Below are 18,979 nucleotides of genomic sequence, written 5' to 3'. Positions count from 1 at the left end.
CTTAAACTGTTAGGGTGAGCATAGTTCTGAAGCCACATCTAGAGGGGGAAGGAGATTACATAATCAGCGTGGAGAGGAGAGTAAGCCTGCCTGCGCTGCCTTTTTATCACCCATTCTGTGAGCTTAGGACAAATCATAGACCCACACTCGATTCTCTCCAACTAAAGCTATAGAAACCCTACTCTGTACTGAGCCCTTAGAAAGGCATAAAATGCAGACAGCTTGTAAAGTCATGCTTTTTGATCCTGCCTTGAGTTTTAAAATATTTTGACCATGAAGATAAGTATCCAGACTGTTCCTGTTGCCAAAAAGCCATATGACTTGTGGAAAAGTACTAGCCCGAGAAGGAAGGACTGGCCAGTCAGGATGTAAGGAAGTGTGCTGCTGGGTGCAGTTGCTCACTGCTGCAACTACCAGTTGTCTCTGTTCAAGATCTTACTGTTTCCCTGGTCATAAGGTCTGGAAAGCTAGGCCTGGTGGCAGGATCTGGGGTCTTAGCTCTTACAAATCTAAGGTAGGAGAATCGTCAACAGTTCCAGGTCAGCCAGGACAACATAGTAAAACTTTGCCTTGAACACACACTTGTGTGGGAGAGTAACTGTGTAATCCTAGCACCCAAAAGGCAGAGACAGGAGGATCATGACGATTTCAACACCAGCCTAGTCGCTCTAGCGTGATTACATAAAGAGGTCCGAAGAGCTAACAGTCTTGACAAGTGTGCTAGGTGTGAGTGCCCTCCAGGTGTGAATAGCCTGTTCCTCCTCAGACGTGGTACTCCCAGTGTGCTCAGTGAGTGAGAGCTTCTTGAACTATTGCCTGCAAACAGACTAGCCCAAGGTCTGAAATGCATATGGTTAATCATTTGTGCTAAAGTGTTTCACACATGGGTGACAGCGTGGAGCTTATTCCAAGTCGTGAGGGACGTGTGTACAATAAAGACGAAGGCATAATGAATTACAGACTAGGACAGAACCAGGCATGGGAGATGAGCCTCTCTGGTTACATCCTCCGATCCTTCTGTGTTTAGAGGGCGAGGACCACCCTGGAGAAGCTGGGGCAGTGAGATTACTCCGGCATAACCTACAAGTGGGGACTGGTTGGTAATGCAGCTGTGTGAGGTCAGCTGGGAGTTCCCACTTGCATGTGAGTAGTGTGTCTGTCGTGGAGCTACGCCCTGTGACTCCAGTGCCTGGGAGGCTGAGATGCTGGGAGCTCAAGCCAGAGGCCAGCCTTGGGTTGGTTGGTGTTTTTTAACCATTTAGTTTATACATCCATTTACTGGACCAGTTGCTACTTGTGAACTTTAAGTAAGTGTAAATCCTTTTCTCTTTCTTCCAGGATTACATTCCATCACAGCAAGATATTCTGCTTGCCAGAAGACCCACCAAAGGCATCCATGAGTATGACTTTGAAATTAAAAATGTTCCTTTCAAAATGGTTGACGTTGGTGGTCAGAGATCAGAACGGAAACGTTGGTTTGAATGCTTTGACAGTGTGACATCGATACTTTTCCTTGTCTCTTCAAGTGAGTTTGACCAGGTGCTTATGGAAGATCGCCTGACCAATCGCCTTACAGAATCTCTGAACATTTTTGAAACAATTGTCAATAATCGGGTTTTCAGCAACGTCTCTATAATTCTCTTCTTAAACAAGACAGACTTGCTTGAGGAGAAAGTGCAAGTTGTAAGCATCAAAGACTATTTCCTAGAATTTGAAGGGGACCCACACTGCTTAAGAGACGTCCAAAAGTTTCTGGTGGAATGCTTCCGAGGGAAACGCCGGGACCAGCAGCAGAGGCCGTTGTACCACCACTTCACCACTGCCATCAACACGGAGAACATCCGCCTTGTGTTCCGAGACGTGAAGGACACGATCCTTCATGACAACCTCAAACAGCTTATGCTCCAGTGATGACAAGACTCGCTATTTTAATACCTTGTTGTGATTTTGATTGTTTTCTGTTTGTCTTGTTACATAGCAGTTTACAACAGCAGTTAGAAAAATCTCAATTCTGCGTCTAACTTCTTGGAAATCTTAGTCCATCTGTGGCCTTTAGTTTGTGGCTGACAGCTGCTGAATTAACACATTGCCAATATCTGCTGGAATTTGGGCTTGGATCGGTTTCACTGTGGCTTGCATTCAATTAAAACTTCCTGGCCAACCTCACACTAGGTGTATTTCAGGCTTTGAATTCTTCTGTTTGCAAACTGGATTCTCCTAATTCCCCTGCAGTGCCAAGAATAGGCTGTATCTTTAAGTACTTGTAGGGATGAGGTTATGAAAATTCAGGTCTAAAAAGAGTGCCATACCCAGCAGTGACATGCTTAGCTCGAGTGAGCCCTGGTCTGAACGGGCTGTTAGAGAAGGCTTAAGGAACAGGGCTCTCGGCCTACAGAGGCTGAGCCTTCCTGCCCGCACAGCAGTAGTTTGTTTTTCTCAATTCCTTTCATTTCTGAAGGTAATGTCTTAGTGTTTAAGTTTACAATATGGATTTCAGCCTGATGCTGATATGGTCACAAATGGTACATGTGCTATGTTGATCTGTGGTGACCAGTGACATGCTTTGCCATACATATTGTCACTAACTTAATGTGCCGTGTTAGAGACATGCTAGCCATAACAACAACTAGAAAGGGCAAATACCTTGGTAACGGAAATCAACATAGTGGCTCCAGAGTGCCAAGTGTGACTTTTGGGTCCTGTCGCATTGGATTTTGTGTCTTGCTGGAGGAAATCGCTGTCGGGTCTTCTTCCTTTTGTCCCACTGTCTCAACCTCAGCAACTCAGAATTGTGGCGCTCTAGGTTCTCTTGTCACCGAGAGCTTGGCGGACAGTGTTTTCCTGTAAACTGTTGAAGAAGGCATCCTTTCAGTACCCTGTTCATAGTGTCTCTGTGTGATATAGTTTGTACACGTTGTGTGGGTCATTGTGTGTGAGACAGGAGCAGCTTCATTGAGGTACATTTGAATGTCTAAAGAATGCATCTAAGGATAAGTCATTTTTTCGGTCCATACTTAGGGAGGTTTGCCTTACACACACACACACACACACACACACACACACACACACACACACACCCCACTGCTAAGTTAAACTGTGCCCATGAAGTAGCTTGTGATTAAATATTGTGACTGGTGTATTAAACCATTTGTCATTTTCCAACTGGCCTATGAGTTTGAAGAACCTGAGCTTGTCCCTGCTTTCCCTGGAGACTACACCAGCGGAGTGATGCCTGTTGTTTTACTGTGTGACTGGTCTCAGGCAAGAAATTGGGCCCCGAAACATTGGCCGACTTTGAGTCTTGAAAGCTTTTTTTTTTTCCTTGCTGGAGACTTCGAGAGCTGGCCCCCTAGTGTGTACTTGAGAGACCTGACTTGTCTTAGATTTGAACTTTCACTCTCCTTCTGGTTATAAAGTCCAGTGCTTTTTTGCCTTGGTAATATCATGAACTTCAGACATGTATGCCAGTATCACGCACAGTGCAGGTGTTGTTAGCATAATTCATGGATATTTGAATGGTTCTACATCTGGTCCTTTTTTGCCAAAAAAGAATATATCATTTAAATCATGGGGTTAGCAGAACTCCCATGCTGACGAGCATTTGGGGGTTAGCGGAACTCCCGTACTGACGAGCCTTTGAGCATGTGCACAGTAACACGTGTTCTGTGTTAATCTAGCAGACATTAGTGTGCGTTGGCCACAGCTAACTGCAGTGAAGGCAGAAGTCAGGCCCTCCAGAAAGCAGTTGTGTCTGGTTACAGTTAAGCTCTGTGGTAGGCACAAGAAATCCTGCCTGACAGAGCAGGGTCTCTGACTCCCTCTGTCGTGACCGTTACCAAGAAAGGACAAGAGCTCCCGACTAGAGACAATATCCTGTGGGCACCTGCAGCTCCCTTCTGAAGCCTGCAGCATCTCAGAACCCAGTGCAGTCTGGATACATTCTGAAGTGGTAGGTTCCTTACAGGTAATCTATACAGGATTGTTTAGATTGTTTAGAGTTTAAAGAACTGTGAGGCTCGGCCAAAAAGCCATGGTCCACATTTGGAGTCTGACACCTACACCCTGAAAGTCAGGTCCTTTTGTGAAGGGAAACACTGTTGTGTGAAGGGGGAGACCAAATTTAGCTGACAGAGTTGAAAAGGTGCTCAACCCTCAGTGTGCTGACTTCCCCCATCCCGGAACAATGCCTTGGAGTTGATGCTCTGGGGAGCGTTGGACTGTGCATGTCTCGGGGTGCGTGGAGCGACTGTGCCTAACCCAGAATTCTTCAGCTCCCCAGCCTTCCTGCTTACTGACAAAGAACTACACAAGTGTCTTAGTTGACTTCAAAATCTTTTTCTATTTTACAGAGTTGCCTTATAAATAAAAGAACAACACAAATCTAGACCTTAATTTTCTTTTTAATGGGGAAAGGGCTTTGTTCCATGTTTTCTTAAGATCTTAATTCAAGGTGTGCAGCTGCCACCCAGATATCTGTAGTGGCCTAAGATGTTTCTCGCTGCCAAATGCTGTCTGTATTCAGTGGAAGCCTCTGTATTAGTTTTTCTATCTGGAAAGGGTACTTGATAGCCAGAGGGAAGTTTCAGTCACCCAAGATGGGGTGCCCTGGAGAGGAGTAGATTGGTTTTTTTTTGTTTGTTTTCCTATCGCAGTGCATTGTGGGTACTTCACACCGAGAGGGTCCTCTGGTGAAGTCCTCAAGTTAGGACTCAACAGGGAAATGCTTGTTAAGTTAGTGGCAGCTGTTGCTCTAAAGTAAGAGACAGTAAGACCATATTAGTGCCAGAAGGGACAAGAATTGTTAGATGCATCAAAAAGCATGTGCCCTCTAAGTAACTCTTACCTTCCAATGTGTAAGCCCAAATACTTGGGCTTCTGTTTTGATGGCATGTATTTCTCAGTGTTGGTATTCACATCCGGTTATGCCTTGTTTATATGAAGAATAAAATGGCCAAGTTATGCGGTTATATCCTGAGACTCAAGCTATTTGGAAAACCCTCAAATTGGTGCTTTCATTATTTAATGATACATTTAGGCAAAACCCCAAACAAACCATCTGAAACCTGACTCCGAGTTGCAATTTGTAGTGATGTTGTTATTTTTCTCATTTGAGAAGACCAAGTGCCAGTGTTAATTTGAATTTCCTGTATGAACCCATGCATCCTACCTGTAAAACCCAGTCAAACATTTGTAAGAAATAACCTAATAAACCTAGAGAAAGCCACTTTGTTACCCTTTCATTGCTTTTAATTTAATTTGAAAGATGGAGAATAAAGTTTTCAGGTCCTTTTTATTTGGAAAATCAGACTTTGGCCGTATGTCTCTTTCCTGTGATTTTCAGCACGTTCAATTCCATGAGTCAAAGGATCTTTGGTTTGTGCTACTTGAATGAAAGTATTTTCTGCTTTCTCTTTCTCTTTCTCTTTCTTTTCCTCCTTCTTCTTCTTCTTCTTCTTCTTCTTCTTCTTCTTCTTCTTCTTCTTCTTCTTCTTCTTCTTCTTCCTCCTCCTCCTCCTCCTCCTCCTCCTCTTCCTCTTCCTCCTCCTCCTCCTCCTCCTCTTCCTCCTCCTCCTCCTCCTCCTTCTTCTTTTTTTTTTTTAAAGCTGGGATGTAGTTGGCTTTTCAACCTAGAAAGCATGAGGGCACATGATGCCCGTTTTCTTATGGTACGAGTTTAGGGCTTAGTCAGTTTACAATAAGATTGAGTTTGTGTCAAAACCTGATGGTAGCTTCTCAGATACCATCAGCTAGATGCTTGTAGCTGTGCCTTGCAGGCAGGTATCAGACTCATCAAAGCAGTGTTCATCTGCTAGCATTCTAACATCCTCCCAGATGTAGCTCAGCATTTGAATTTTACCTGCTTGTCCCTCTATATAGCATTCAGGTCTAACCGTCCAGTTTTGAGTGCCACAGATGGCGCATAGCATAGTTTTATGTTTGTTGGCTTGTATATTTTTGCTTCTGAGGCAGGGTCTCCCTGTGTAGCCCAGGCTGGTCTTGAGTTTGAGATCCTCCTGGTTCAACCTCCCAACTGCAGAGATGACCACTTTTTTTTTTTTTTTTTTTTTTTTTTTTATGAAGCACTAGTCATGTGGTAGTGTTTAGTGGGATGTAATGTGACATTTGTGACCTTTGCTGGGTTCATAGTGATGAAGTCACTAGATGGTTTGAAGCCTACCCGGATCTCTGAGGATTCAGGTCTGTGAGGATCACTGATGGTAATAAACCACCTTCTCAGTGTGTAATTCTGATTCTAGTCACAGATACAACACTGCCAAAGTGAGTGGCGGTTTTGACATTAACCGTGCCTCTTCGATGGCACCAGGAATGACAGGGAGGAAGGAGGCAGTGTGTCCTTGTTGGGTGCATATGGTAATGAAGCAGACTGTATACTGTGTGCCTTCTCTTTACCTCTTTACTTGAAAGCAGAATCGCAAAATATCCCGAATGGCTTTTCTCAGCTTTGTGCCAGTTCGCAGAGCACAAGAAGCCTTATTAGAGACACACAGTGCAGCCGTAATCATGGTCATACTACTGCCCTGTATAAAAGTATTTGTCGCTTAGGTTTTTGGTTTGTTTTTTTTTTTTTTTTTCCCATACATCTTTTTAAAACTTTCCAGGAACTAAGCACATTATCTGATACTGTTGTAAATTTTTTTTTTTTTTTTTTTTTTTTTTTTTTTTTTTGGTCAGTGCTTTGGTTCGAGGGTAGCAGCAGTAAATTATTTCTACAGGAGGCCTAAGAGTAGAAGGTATGGTTTTATTTCCCCAAATTGCTATTCACTAAGGCTTTTTACTTTTGTACATATTTTGCAAAAAGTTTGTCTCTTTACGATTAATATTTGCTTTGTAAAAATTACTGACATTTAATAAACATTTATAAATGACTTGGTAGCATGATGTCATTGAGTGTAATCCAGGGGTTGCGTTTTTACATTTGAAAACAGAAGCTTGCATGCCCTTCTGAAGGTGTGGAGATCTATGCATCTCCAACTGTCTCCCTCCGTGGGGACGGTTCCTGACCAAAGATGGTGCCTTCCCAGAGTCCTGGGGTCTCTAAGGTGTGAAGCAGGGAGAGGAAAGCACTCGTGCTCTCTACTTCTTTTGGAGTTGCTGGGTCTCTGAAGGCTTCTGGGCCCTGGGCTCATCCACTTTCTGCACGATTACGCTTAAGCTTGTTGAAATCAAACTAATATTTAAAACACTAATGAACACATGGTCACTCATCGTCACACACACCCCCAATAAATCTTATTTTAGAATATGGAGGTGGGGAGAGTTGGAGGGGGGGCGGGCAAGGTAGTAAGAATTCCCAGCATTTCACCCTGTAACTGCTTCCCCCATTCATATCAGGTGGTGTTCAGAACCACAGAAGTATGCTTTTTTTGTGCTACATCTTTCCATAAATCTAGTTACAAAAATAGCAACCCAGAGACCATAGTAAGCAATGGGAAGTAACCATTCTCTGGCTGGGAGGAAGACTCAACAAAGTCCCTGCTTCACAAGCAGGACTTTCGTTTGACTTACAGAAACTCGTACAGCCAGGTGTGATGGTGCGCACCTGTAACATCAGGACTACAGATAGACCCCTGATGCTCACTGACCGGCAACCTGGCTGCATCTGTAAGCTTCAGGGTTGGTGAGAAACCCTGTCGCAAAAAGACAGTGATGAAGAGACCTTGTTGACCTGGCCTACACACACACACATATGAACACATAGATCATGGGCTTGCATGCACCCATGTACACACCCATACTCTCAAGTACATACATAGTCCTTCTACAACACACACCACACAAGAAGTACTCACGAAACCACGTCAAGTCCACCTAATGCAGACCACTTACCCTTCTGCAGGTTTTCTATTGCTGTGACCTATATTCAGTCCCTATTGCAGTGACCCCCCCCACACCTTAAAACTATCTTCATTGCTACTGAAATCACAAATATCTGTGTTCTAGGCAACCCCTGTGACAGGGTTGTTCAGCTCCTAGAGGGATGGTGACCCACAGATTGAGAACACTGCCTCACCTTTTATGAGGAGCTAAGCGTGAAGTTATTAGGGTTTTTTTTTGGGGGTGGGGGTTATGTTTGTTTTCTGATATTTTTAACTTTTCTTGAGAGATGGTTTCATTCCATAGTCCAAGCTGGTCTCGAGCTTTTGATCCCCCTGCCTCAGCCTCCTAAGTGTTGGCATTACAGCTCTGGCTTGCCACCCTCAGCTGTAGGGGGTTGGTCTGGTGCTGCTGTGTATTCAAATGCTAAATACTAGTTCCCAAGATCTGATCCCCCTCCCCCAGGAGATCTTCATGTACACCAAGTGGTTATGTAACCTTGTTCCCCAAGTTAATTGGTCAATAAAAGCTAAAGGCTGTGATTGGGCAGTAGATAGAGGAGGTAGGCGGGTTTTCAGTTACCTGACCTGGGGGGTCACAGCTATAGAGATGGGAGAAAAGAAGAAAAGAAGATGGAAGGAGGAGGAAGCCACCATGAGAGGAGATGGACCATGAGCACATGGCCATGAGAAACAGCAAGTAACAAGGGCCATGTGGCTGGGATATAGGTTAGAATAGCCCCCAAATCTGCCCAATCTAAGTTTACAGCTTGTAAATAAAATACCAGGATTGTGCGTTTTTTTATATGGGTTAGAATATTTCATTCACTTTACACCTAACTGTTTATGCCTTTTATTGACATCAGTCCTCCCTCCTGAATGGCAGGTGTTCTATCCACGGAGCATCTCCCGGTCCCTGAATCTTTTCCTGACTGGCATTTACTGAAGCTCTGCTGATGTCTTTCTTCCCCCTAAGTGACATGGGTCTCCCTCACAACTAGAACAGCCCAGGTTAGGGGCGCTGCTTGACTCCCTAGCCAGCTGGCTCCAGTCTCTGGCAAGTAACAGTTCTTTCCCAGGGCTTCACTTTTCACATAGAATTTAACTCTGGATTCTGAAAAAAGAAAAAAAAAATCACACAAAAATTGGACTTTAGGTAAATGTCAAAAATGTGTGGAAGACTTGGAAGACAAATTCTTAAAGTCTTTGCGAGGTTTAAGAGGTTTGGAAATTGAAACTAAGGTTAACGTCGGAATTCCCCTCAAAACAAAAAGCTTAAAGAAAGAAAGAAAAAGAAGGAAAGAAGGAAGGAAGGAAGGAAGGAAGGAAGGAAGGAAGGAAGGAGGGAGGGAGGGAAGGAAGGAAGGAGAAAGGAAGAAAGAAAGAAAGAAAGAAAGAAAGAAAGAAAGAAAGAAAGAAAGAAAGAAAGAGAGAGAGAGAGAGAGAGAGAAGTGGGGGGAGAGAGAGAGATGAGGAAGAAGGGAGGCAGGAGGAAGGAAGGGAAGAAGAAAGAGGAAAGGCTTTGGTGGGAAGGCACGCCAGTGGGTAAAGTGCTTGTAGCACACGCATGAGGATCTGAGCTAGGATCCCAGCACCCAGAAGGTACAGTGGTGCACATCTGTCAACTAGCATGGGAGGAGAAGACAAGCAGGTCCAGGAGCTCCCTGCCAGCCTGCCTAGCCAGAACAGCAAGCTCTAGGTTCACTGAGTGATCCTGTCCCCAAAATAAAGTGAAGATGTAACAATGGCCTACACACACACAAATACATACACACACACAGATGCACACATACATGTACAGATATATACACACACAGATGCACACATACACACAGATACATGCACAGATACAGACACACACATACACAGAGGAACACCCCTTCCCACATGCATGAGCCCCCCCCACACACACACATACATGAGCTCACACACACATGCATGAGCTACACACACAAACACACACACATATGTATGGGCTCCCATACACATGCATGCAAGGGCACACCCCTCCTTACAACACACCCCTCCTCACATGTATGAACTCCTCCTATACAGACACGCACACAAGAGCTTACACACACTCATGCAGGAGTTCACAAACATATATATGCATGGGCATATCCCTTCCCACATGCATGAGCTCCCCCCAAACACACGTGTTTGGCAACCTACACGCGCGCGCGCGCACACACACACACACACACACACACACACACACACCACATGCATGGCAACCTAAACACACACACATCAAAACCTAAAAATTTTTCTTCTTCTGTTGAAGTGAAGAAAATCACTTCTGGGAAAAGAAACAGCCAAGCCCCCACACTCCTGTCACTTTGCCACCATCAAGGTTAACTGACGTGCTGGTGTAAAATGGTGTAAGCTACCTGTTCTATTTCCCACAGTGTGGGTTGTTGGAAAAGAAGGGAGGCCTTTTAGTCTCAAGGAGATATAAGAAAACCAAGCTTTACAGGTTAAACCAGAGGCTCTCTGGGTGACTTGGGAAATTAGACAGGTCCTCCAAAACTGGAGGCAGTGCCCTAAAATACATGCTGTGGTCTTTCCTCAGAAACGAGTGGGGCCCTCAAACCCAGAGCTCCAGAGAAAATGGGCATTGTGAACCGGATTTTACAGGAGCAGTTTTTTCTTTAAATATGTAAAGAAAAAAAAAGAGGCTCAAACAAGTTTTCAATCTAAACTACCTGTTCAGCTGTCACCTCACCGTTGTGTGTCTCTCACAAGAATGTTGAGAGAAATTATATTTAGAATCCACACTCACCTTAAGGGTCCAGAGGGCTAATCTTTCTTTTTTCCCCATAAAAAAACACAGAAGCAATAAAGTCTTTCTCAAAACTGGCAATATGGGGCTGGGTACGGTGGCACAGGCCTTTAACCCTAGCACTCAGAAGGCAGAAGCAGGTGGGTTTCTGTGTTTGAAGTCAGCCTGGTGAGTTCCAGGCTAGTCAAGGCTAGCCTTTTTCTTCCCCAAAAAGAAGAGAAGGGAAGGGGGGCGGGGAAGCAATGGGCTGAGTGTGGTTGCTAGGTTGATTGCCTAGCATGCATGAAGCCCAGAAGTCCATCCACAGCAGGGCCTGGGCCCAGAGTGGTTGTCCATGCCTATAATCCCAGAACTTGGGGGAATGGAGACATGAGGACCAGTGTGGGGAGCCGACAGAAGGCAGCTATCATCCTTGCAGCCATCTTGAGCCATATACCCTGACAAGAGACTTGTTCACAATAGCCTACAACAGCTGAGCACACTCGGATAACATCTTGTTTTAGATACCCAGGATCTTCCCTTGGGTGTGTGAGACTTAAAGGTTTGATTTAGAGACAAGACTTAAAGGCCTGACTTAGAAGTGAGACGTATAAAAGGTGAGAGGCAGACAGAAGAAAGTACTTGAGATTTGGACAGAACTCAAGACTTGAGACTTGGAAGGAGAACTTGGAACAGGGAAAGAGACTAGCAACTTAGAACTAGGATTAGGATTTGAGACTTGTTACAGCTGGAACTGGGATTAGGGACCTGAGACTTGGTACTAGGAACTAGGGACTTGGAACTTAGGATTTGGAGAGAAGAACACACTCTGTCTGGTCTCCATTCCTCACGTCTGTCCTCACTCTCTCTCTTGCTGAACCGCGACCCGAGGACTGGTTGGGGCAGCTTGGGGCAGTGCAGGCTCTAACAGTTTAGCCCCTAAGGCTTTTGGCAGTGCGGGTTCCAACACTGATAGAGCGGTCCCTGACATTTTGGCCCTCAAACGTGGGGTAGTGTGTCTGCAACAGACCAGTAGTTGAAGGTCATCCTCAATGACATACTGAGTTGAGGGTCAGCCTGTGCTACCCAAGACCTTGTCTAAAACAAAACAAAATGCTCAGTAATTCAGAGCAAAAAGCCCAACTCAGTGATGAAAGACACGTGGTGGGATTTGCTGGCTAGAACTATGGTGGTGGTGGTGGGGTCGTTGATTTTTCTTTTTTTGTGATTTTTTTACTTATGGCTTTTAACAGACTTGTTTTTCTGTCCTCGTCATGTGAAGAAGAGAAGTCAAGTGTAAAAAATTAAACCGAAGGCCAAATATTGCTGACTAGGAGACAGTCTGGCTATGTTAGGTCACTTTCCGATTGTTCTTCATGAAACTGCCTGTGCTAAGGTCCCTGGATTTAACTAGTGGGCCTCTTTGAACAGCAGAGTAAGTTAATCAAAAGTGGGTCATCCTGGGACTGGAGAAACGACACAGTGCCTCATTGGCTGCTTTTCCAGAGGATGTAGGTTTAGTTCCTAGCACCCACATAGCAGCTCACAACTGTCTGTGACTCCAGATCCAGGGCCACTGACAGCCTGCAAGTGGTGCACAGACAAGCATGCAGGCCAGACACCCACACACATAAACTAAGGATAAAAAATTAGCACATTTGCAGGGAGGGTGTGGGAGACAAGAGCTCACTATGTAGCCCAGGCTAGCCTAGAATTCAAAATCATCCTGCCTCAGCCTCTCAGGTTTTTGAGTGACAGGGAGGCCACTAGATTAAGCTTCACACTATTCTTTACTCATGGACCAGGATAAATAAAGTAAATGTGTCATCTGCTGGGCAGTGGTGGCGCACGCCTTTAATCCCAGCACTTGGGAGGCAGAGGCAGGTGGATTTCTGAGTTCGAGGTCAGCCTGGTCTACAGAGTGAGTTCCAGGACAGCCAGGGCTACACAGAGAAACCCTGTCTCAAAAAAACCAAAAAAAAAAAAAAAAAAAAAGAGTCCTTGCTGCACCATCATTAGGGTTGGAATTCCAGTCCCAGCACCCACATTACAAACTGGGAGTGTCATACCCATGCCTGGAACCTTACACCCTATTTCTGGGACTCCAGCCTAGCCTAGGAGACATAAGCCACAGGTAGAGAGAGACCCTGCCTAAAAAGGAAAAATTGGGTGGAGGCCATACAAGAGGCCACCTGAAGCCTGCCTCTGTCCTCGGTGTTTGCAGAGAGCAAGCACCCATACAAATACAGACACACACTCACACAGACACACCAATAAAACGCATCTTAGAAGAAAAAGAAAAGAACATGTAAGAGAGACTAGCATATTAAACCCACACATACCACCCAGCTCCAAGAGTAACCACAGCGGAAGCTGGGCACCTCCAGGTGCATCTATAATCCCAGCACCTGGAGGCAGAAGTAGGAGGATTGCCACAAGTTCAAGGCTAGCCTGGGCTGCATAGTGGATTCTATACCTGGCAGAGCTATCTGCACAGCAAGACCCTATCTCAGAAAACCAACCAAAAACAAAACAACAACACTTCACTGGCTGATGGTCATCAATCGAGTTAACCTCATATCTGAAGATTTTCTTCTAGTAGAGGTGACCTTGAAGCAAATCCTAGACTTTGTATCACGTGATCATCACTGCCGGTTTCCCTTATATATCTCTAGAAGACAGAATACTTCTCTCAGTTTGAAAATTGTTTTGTGCCGGGCGGTGGTGGCGCACGCCTTTAATCCTAGCACTTGGGAGGCAGAGGCAGGTGGATTTCTGAGTTCGAGGCCAGCCTGGTCTACAGAGTGAGTTCCAGGACAGCCAGGGATACACAGAGAAACCCTGTCTCAAAAAAAACAAAAAAAAAAAAAAAAAAAAAAAAAAGAAAAAAAAAAAAAGAAAATTGTTTTGTAAGACATTTTTTGGTATCTGGTGTTTTAAAATTTCTAATCATTTTGTGAACAGTTGTAAATGTAGAATCCATCCAGATCCTCCATTTTAGACAACAAGGCCAGGAATTTGAAGGGAAATGTCTGTCACATGTCAGACTGTAGTTTAGTATTTGCTGGTTCACAAATATCCCCAGAACCTAGCGACTGAAGACGATATCTACTTTTTCTTTTCTTTTCTTTTTTTTTTTTTTTTTTTTGGGGGGGGGGGGTTTGTTGTGTTTGTTTTTTGTTTTTGGTTTTTTTGTTTTTTTTGGTTTTTTTTTTTTTTTTTTTTTTTGAGACAGGGTTTCTCTGTATAGCCCTGGCTGTCCTGGAACTCACTCTGTAGACCAGCCTGGCCTCGAACTCAGAAATCCACCTGCCTCTGCCTCCCAAGTGCTGGGATTAAAGGCGTGCACCACCACTGCCCAGCAGATGACACATTTACTTTATTTATCCTGGTCCATGAGTAAATTGAGTGGTTCTTTAATTTGGGCAAGCAGGGCTGTCCCATGATCTCTAGTCAGTTGAGAGCTTGGCTGGGAGCCAGATGACCAAAGTTGGTGTCATGAGAACTGCTGGTTGAGTCCTTGGTTCTCATCTTTGGCAGACTAAGTTATTTGGATGCTGTCTGTCTGTCTGTCTATATGTATGTATGCACTGTGTGTACATATGTATGTGTATGTCTACATGTATACATTGTGTGTATGTATGTATGTGTGTGTGTATGTATGTTTATGTGTGTATGTGTGTCGCATGTGTGTGAAAAGAGATCAGAGACTGAACTCAGACCATCAGGTTTGTCAGTAGGTGCTTCTGTCTGCTGAGCTTTCTCACCAGCTCTGAGGTTCTTTTAAAAAAAAAAAGACATATTTTAATCTTAGTCATGTATGTCTGTGTATGTCCGTCTGAATGCAAGTCACTTGTGTGGCAGTGCCTGTGGAAGCCAGAGGCTTTGTATTGCCTGGAGCTGGAGTCTCAGATACTTGTGAGCTGCCTGATGCAGGTTCTGAGAATCAAACTGCCCAACTGCTGAGCCACCTCCCCAGCTGAGATGTATTTATTTGTCTTTTGTGTGTATGAGTGTTTTGCGTACATGTACTGATACACACTATGTATGTGTCTGATCTCCTTCTGAGGTCACAAGAGGGTATCAGATCCTTAGGAACTGGAATAACATATGGTCTTAAGATGCTATGTAGGTGTTGGGAATGGAACCTGGTCTTTGTCCTGTGGCCTCAGTGAGTGGTCTTAGCCCTGAGCCATCCCTCCAGCTCATCTGAGATTCTCAGTGGGAACAACTTTCAGTCCATGATGGTTTTATCATTTTGTATTCTGCCAGTCCGAAGCTAACATTAGGGTTCAACACTATTTTCACAACCCTACAGTGCCTGACCCAACATTAGGGTTCAACACTATTTTCACAACCTGATAGTGCCTGATAAGTATGAGCCTTAAAAGGCCAAACAGCAGCTCCCTGGCTCAGAGGCTTTGAGCCAAGAAAACAATTTCCCAGTGACATTCTCTGGCAGTGTAGGGCTTATCTCCAAAGATGTCCTCACAGTTGTTTACAAAACCCAGCTCAAGATCATCAGTGAACTGGGTGTCATGAAGGACACTTGGCCTCCAAAGCACAGGCTTTGTTTTCTGAAAGTTGATCTTTGCTTTATCGTCCTCAAGCAACCAATATACTTTTGGTAAGGATTCTGTAGAAGCTTTCAGCCAGGGGGTTCATGCTTTAAATTCTAGCACTTGGGAAGCAGAAGCAGGCAGAACTCTGCAAGTTGGAGGCCAGCCTGGTCGATATAGCCAGCAAAAACAAACAAACAAACAAACAAAAAACTGAATTTGAGCTTTCACATGGATGAAGTGACTTATGTCCATAATCTCAGCAGTCAGGGGGCTAAGGCAGGAAGGATTCCCACAAGTTCAAGGCTAGCCTTAGCCACATAGCGGGCTTGAGGCCAGCCTGAATTATATAATACCAAGATCCTACAGAGAGAGAGAGAGAGAGAGAGAGAGAGAGAGAGAGAGAGAGAGAGAGAGAGAGAGAGGACGCAAATGAGATGGCTCAGTGGGTAAAGTGGCATACTATATGAGCAGCCTGAGGGCTTGAGTTCAGTTTCTGAAGTGCACAGTAGGAGAGAACCAACTTCTGAAAATTGTCCTTTGATCTCCACATGCAAGTGTGGACACATAGATGCATGTGTGCACATATACAAATAAAATAAGCAAATAAAATGGATACAAATTAAAAAAACCAAAGCAAAAAGATGTTGAGCCTTTAGCCAGGTGGTGGTGGCCCAATGCCTATAATCCCACCACTTGGGAGGAAGAGGCAGGCAGATCTCTGTAAGTTTGGGGCTAGCCTGGTCTGCATAGCGAATTGGTCAGCCAGGGCTAACAGTAAGAACCCGAGTTCAAAACAAACAAACAAACAAACAAACAAACAACACACACACACACACTTGATGTTTCTATTGAATTCTAATGATGTCCAGAGTCCATCCCAGCATGGGTGGTATCACATCTGGGCAGGTGGTCCTGGGTTCTATAAGAAATCAACCTGAGCAAGCCTTGGGGAGCAAGCCAGTAAGCAGCATTCTTCCATGCCCTCTGCTTCCATTCCTGCCTCCAGGCTCCTGTCTTGAGTTCCTGCCCCGACTTCTCACAGAAATAGACAATGACCTGAGAGTTGTAAGATGACATAAACCCTTTCCTCCCCAAGTTGCTTTTGGTCATGATGGAAACCCTAACCAAGACCATTAACCTGTGTTGTGGCCATTTTAACCCCAGAGGTAAACCCAAGAGAAACAAGAACATCCACACAAAATTTTGTGCATGCAAATTTGTAACAGTATAAGCTATGATGGTCAAAAAGTACTGGAACCCTCAATGTTCAGTAGCTGATGATGGATGGGTGAATAAAAATATCGTGTAAACTAGACCATGGACTGCATTCAGGATGAAAGGAGGTGGGGTATTTAGAGATGTTGAAGAGCAACTGAAGTGGAGAAAGACTATGCAAAGTGAAAGAGGCCCTTAACAATCAGACCATCGGGTCCTATTAGTAGGAAATGTCCAGAATATGCAAATATGCAGCTATGCAGGCGGCAATGGAAACAGGATGAGTGGCGGTGGAGAGGGCTTTGAGGAACACAGAGTCACACTGTCACGGTTGTGCAATTTTGTAACTGTACTAAAAACTACGGAGTGAGTTTAGAGTATGCAAATCATATCTCATATCTCAGTAAGGCTAGTTAAAAAAAAAAAAAAAAGAATTTGTAGAGCCAGCTAACCTCCACGGCAGAGTGTTTGCTCAGCAGGTACAAGGTCCTGGGTCCAGTTTGTTCTCTAGTACTGGGCTAGGATGGGGAGGAGGAGGGAAGGAAAGAGGGGTGGAAAGGGGAAGAGAAGGAAAAGAAAGAAGGGAGGAAGGAAATGAGGAGGAAGAAGAGGAGATGGAAAGGGAGAAGAGAGAGGATGGAGAAGAGGAAAAGAGGAGGAGAAGAGAAAGGAAGGAGGGGATATGGTGGGGGGCCGGGCGGGGGGGGGGAGAAGAGGTCTTATTCCTTCTTCCCAGTCAACTGGGGTTTCGGCTTTCAAAGGGCAGAGATGCTAATCCTGCCTCAACCAACCCCTGAATCCTCAGAATCTAGCAGCTTGCTGCATACGTGTTAGGAGTTCAAAACCTGTAGAGTGTAACAGAATTTACTGTGTTTGCTGTCTCATGTATGTGATGGATGACTTTAATGATAAAGTGACCGGTGTGCCAGGCGTGGTGGCATACGCCTTTAATCCCAATTAAAGGTAGAAGTTGGCAGATCTCTGTGACTTCAAGGCCAGCCAGCCAGGGCTACATAGTGACACCCTGTCTCAAACAAACAAACAAACAAAACAACCAAGAAGATCTACTTATAGAATGGAATTTAAGATACACATACCCAGGTTAGAGCACAAGAGCCCATATCATTAAACTAACAGTATTTCTGAGATGCATTTCCAGAAAGCACTTGTTTTCTTTCACCTAGGGATCCAGGGACATTTGGGCGGAGGAGAAGGCACTGGGGCCAAGGCTTTTTTTGTTTGTTTGTTTTTGTTTTTTTGTTTTTTGAGACAGGGTTTCTCTGTGTAGCCCTGGCTGTCCTGGAACTCACTCTGTAGACCAGGCTGGCCTCAAACTCAGAAATCCACCTGCCTCTGCCTCCCAAGTGCTGGGATTAAAGGCGTGAGCCACCACTGCCCGTGGGGCCAAGGCTTTAAGGATGTTTTTTAAAAATACCTGGTCATGCCAGGTGTGGCAGGTGTTGGGATCACGTTGCCCCAAGTTCAAAGCCAGGCTGGGCTACAGAGCAAAATCCTTTCTCTAAACCCACAGCAGCATCAAACAACCACAACAAAGGCTCTTGGACTGTGAGGAACAGCACCAGCTGCATGCTGGCTACATGGGCCAGCACCTCGAGGAGGAAGCTGAGAGTTTGCCACGTATGGAGCTTTGCCTGAGCTGGCACCTTGATTGGAGCAAGCTTCTGTGAGGCACCAAGAATGTAGAGGAAGGCTCTGGCCTCACCAGAGAAGTTCCTTAGGTAGCAGGCAAAAGGAAAATATGGCTGGCTGAGAGGAGAGAGAAAAGAGAGACACAGAGAGGGAAGGAAGCTCTATAGAGAGGGGTACCATGAGGTACCATGGCCTGAGATACCATGGCCTGAGGTACCATGGAGTTTATGGGGGGGGGGGGGTTAGGGAACGGCAAGAACTCTAACTGGTTTTTGGAAAGTTAGGAAGGTGGAGGTTTTTTTTTTTTGTTTTGTTTTGTTTTTTCCTGCTATGACAAACGCAACTTAAGGGAGGAAGGGCCTGCTTTGGCTCACAGTTTAAGAAGGGATAGATACAGTCTGTTGTAGTGGGGAAGACATGGTGGCAGGAATATAAAATGGCCGGTTACACAGAAGGGAAAGGATCTGGGTTACCAAACCTCATGGCCCCTCCCCAGTGACTCACTTCTCTCAGTGAGGCTCCGCCCACACCCCTTACTGGTCTTCAGCCTTCCAAAAGAGTGCTACCAGGTGATTTTATAGGCCTGCAAAATCAGTACCACGTGTGTAGGTGATGCTGCTAGCTCAGGAGGTAGCCTGCCCCCATTTACCACCGCCACAATGATCTCTGATCTACGAGGTATTTAAACATGAGAATTTATGGTGGACATCCCACATCCCAATCAGAATAGAAGGTTACGATGGTGTGACAATGTGGGGAGCTGGGGAAGTTCACCTTGGAATACAAAATGCATTTAGTCTGATCTCTGAGAGCACCCCAACTATTAGCAGTCCCAATACCGTTCAAAAGTCAAATGTCTCTTCTGAGTCTCAGGCAGTTCCTTCACCGTGAGCCAGCTCATGTATGATGACACGGAGTAAACATTCCATTCCACATGGGAGAAACAAGATATCAGA

At 44.9% G+C, this 18,979-nt stretch overlaps 1 protein-coding gene across 1 annotated transcript in view; it reads left to right on the top strand.

Moving 5' to 3' along the window:
* The window catches only part of Gna13 (G protein subunit alpha 13), a 38,677-nt gene extending 33,370 nt beyond the window's left edge, over positions 1-5,307 (top strand). Inside the window, exon 4 of the mRNA XM_034506490.2 lies at positions 1,339-5,307. Coding sequence (XP_034362381.1) covers positions 1,339-1,911 — 573 coding nt within the window. The 3' untranslated portion in view covers positions 1,912-5,307. The remainder of the gene's footprint in view (positions 1-1,338) is intronic.
* The last annotated feature ends 13,672 nt before the right edge of the window (positions 5,308-18,979 follow it).

The sequence above is a fragment of the Arvicanthis niloticus genome, chromosome 6 (genome assembly GCF_011762505.2).
Source record: "Arvicanthis niloticus isolate mArvNil1 chromosome 6, mArvNil1.pat.X, whole genome shotgun sequence".
Classification (NCBI taxonomy): Eukaryota; Metazoa; Chordata; class Mammalia; order Rodentia; family Muridae; genus Arvicanthis; species Arvicanthis niloticus.
This window is presented reverse-complemented; position numbering and strand designations above follow the sequence as displayed.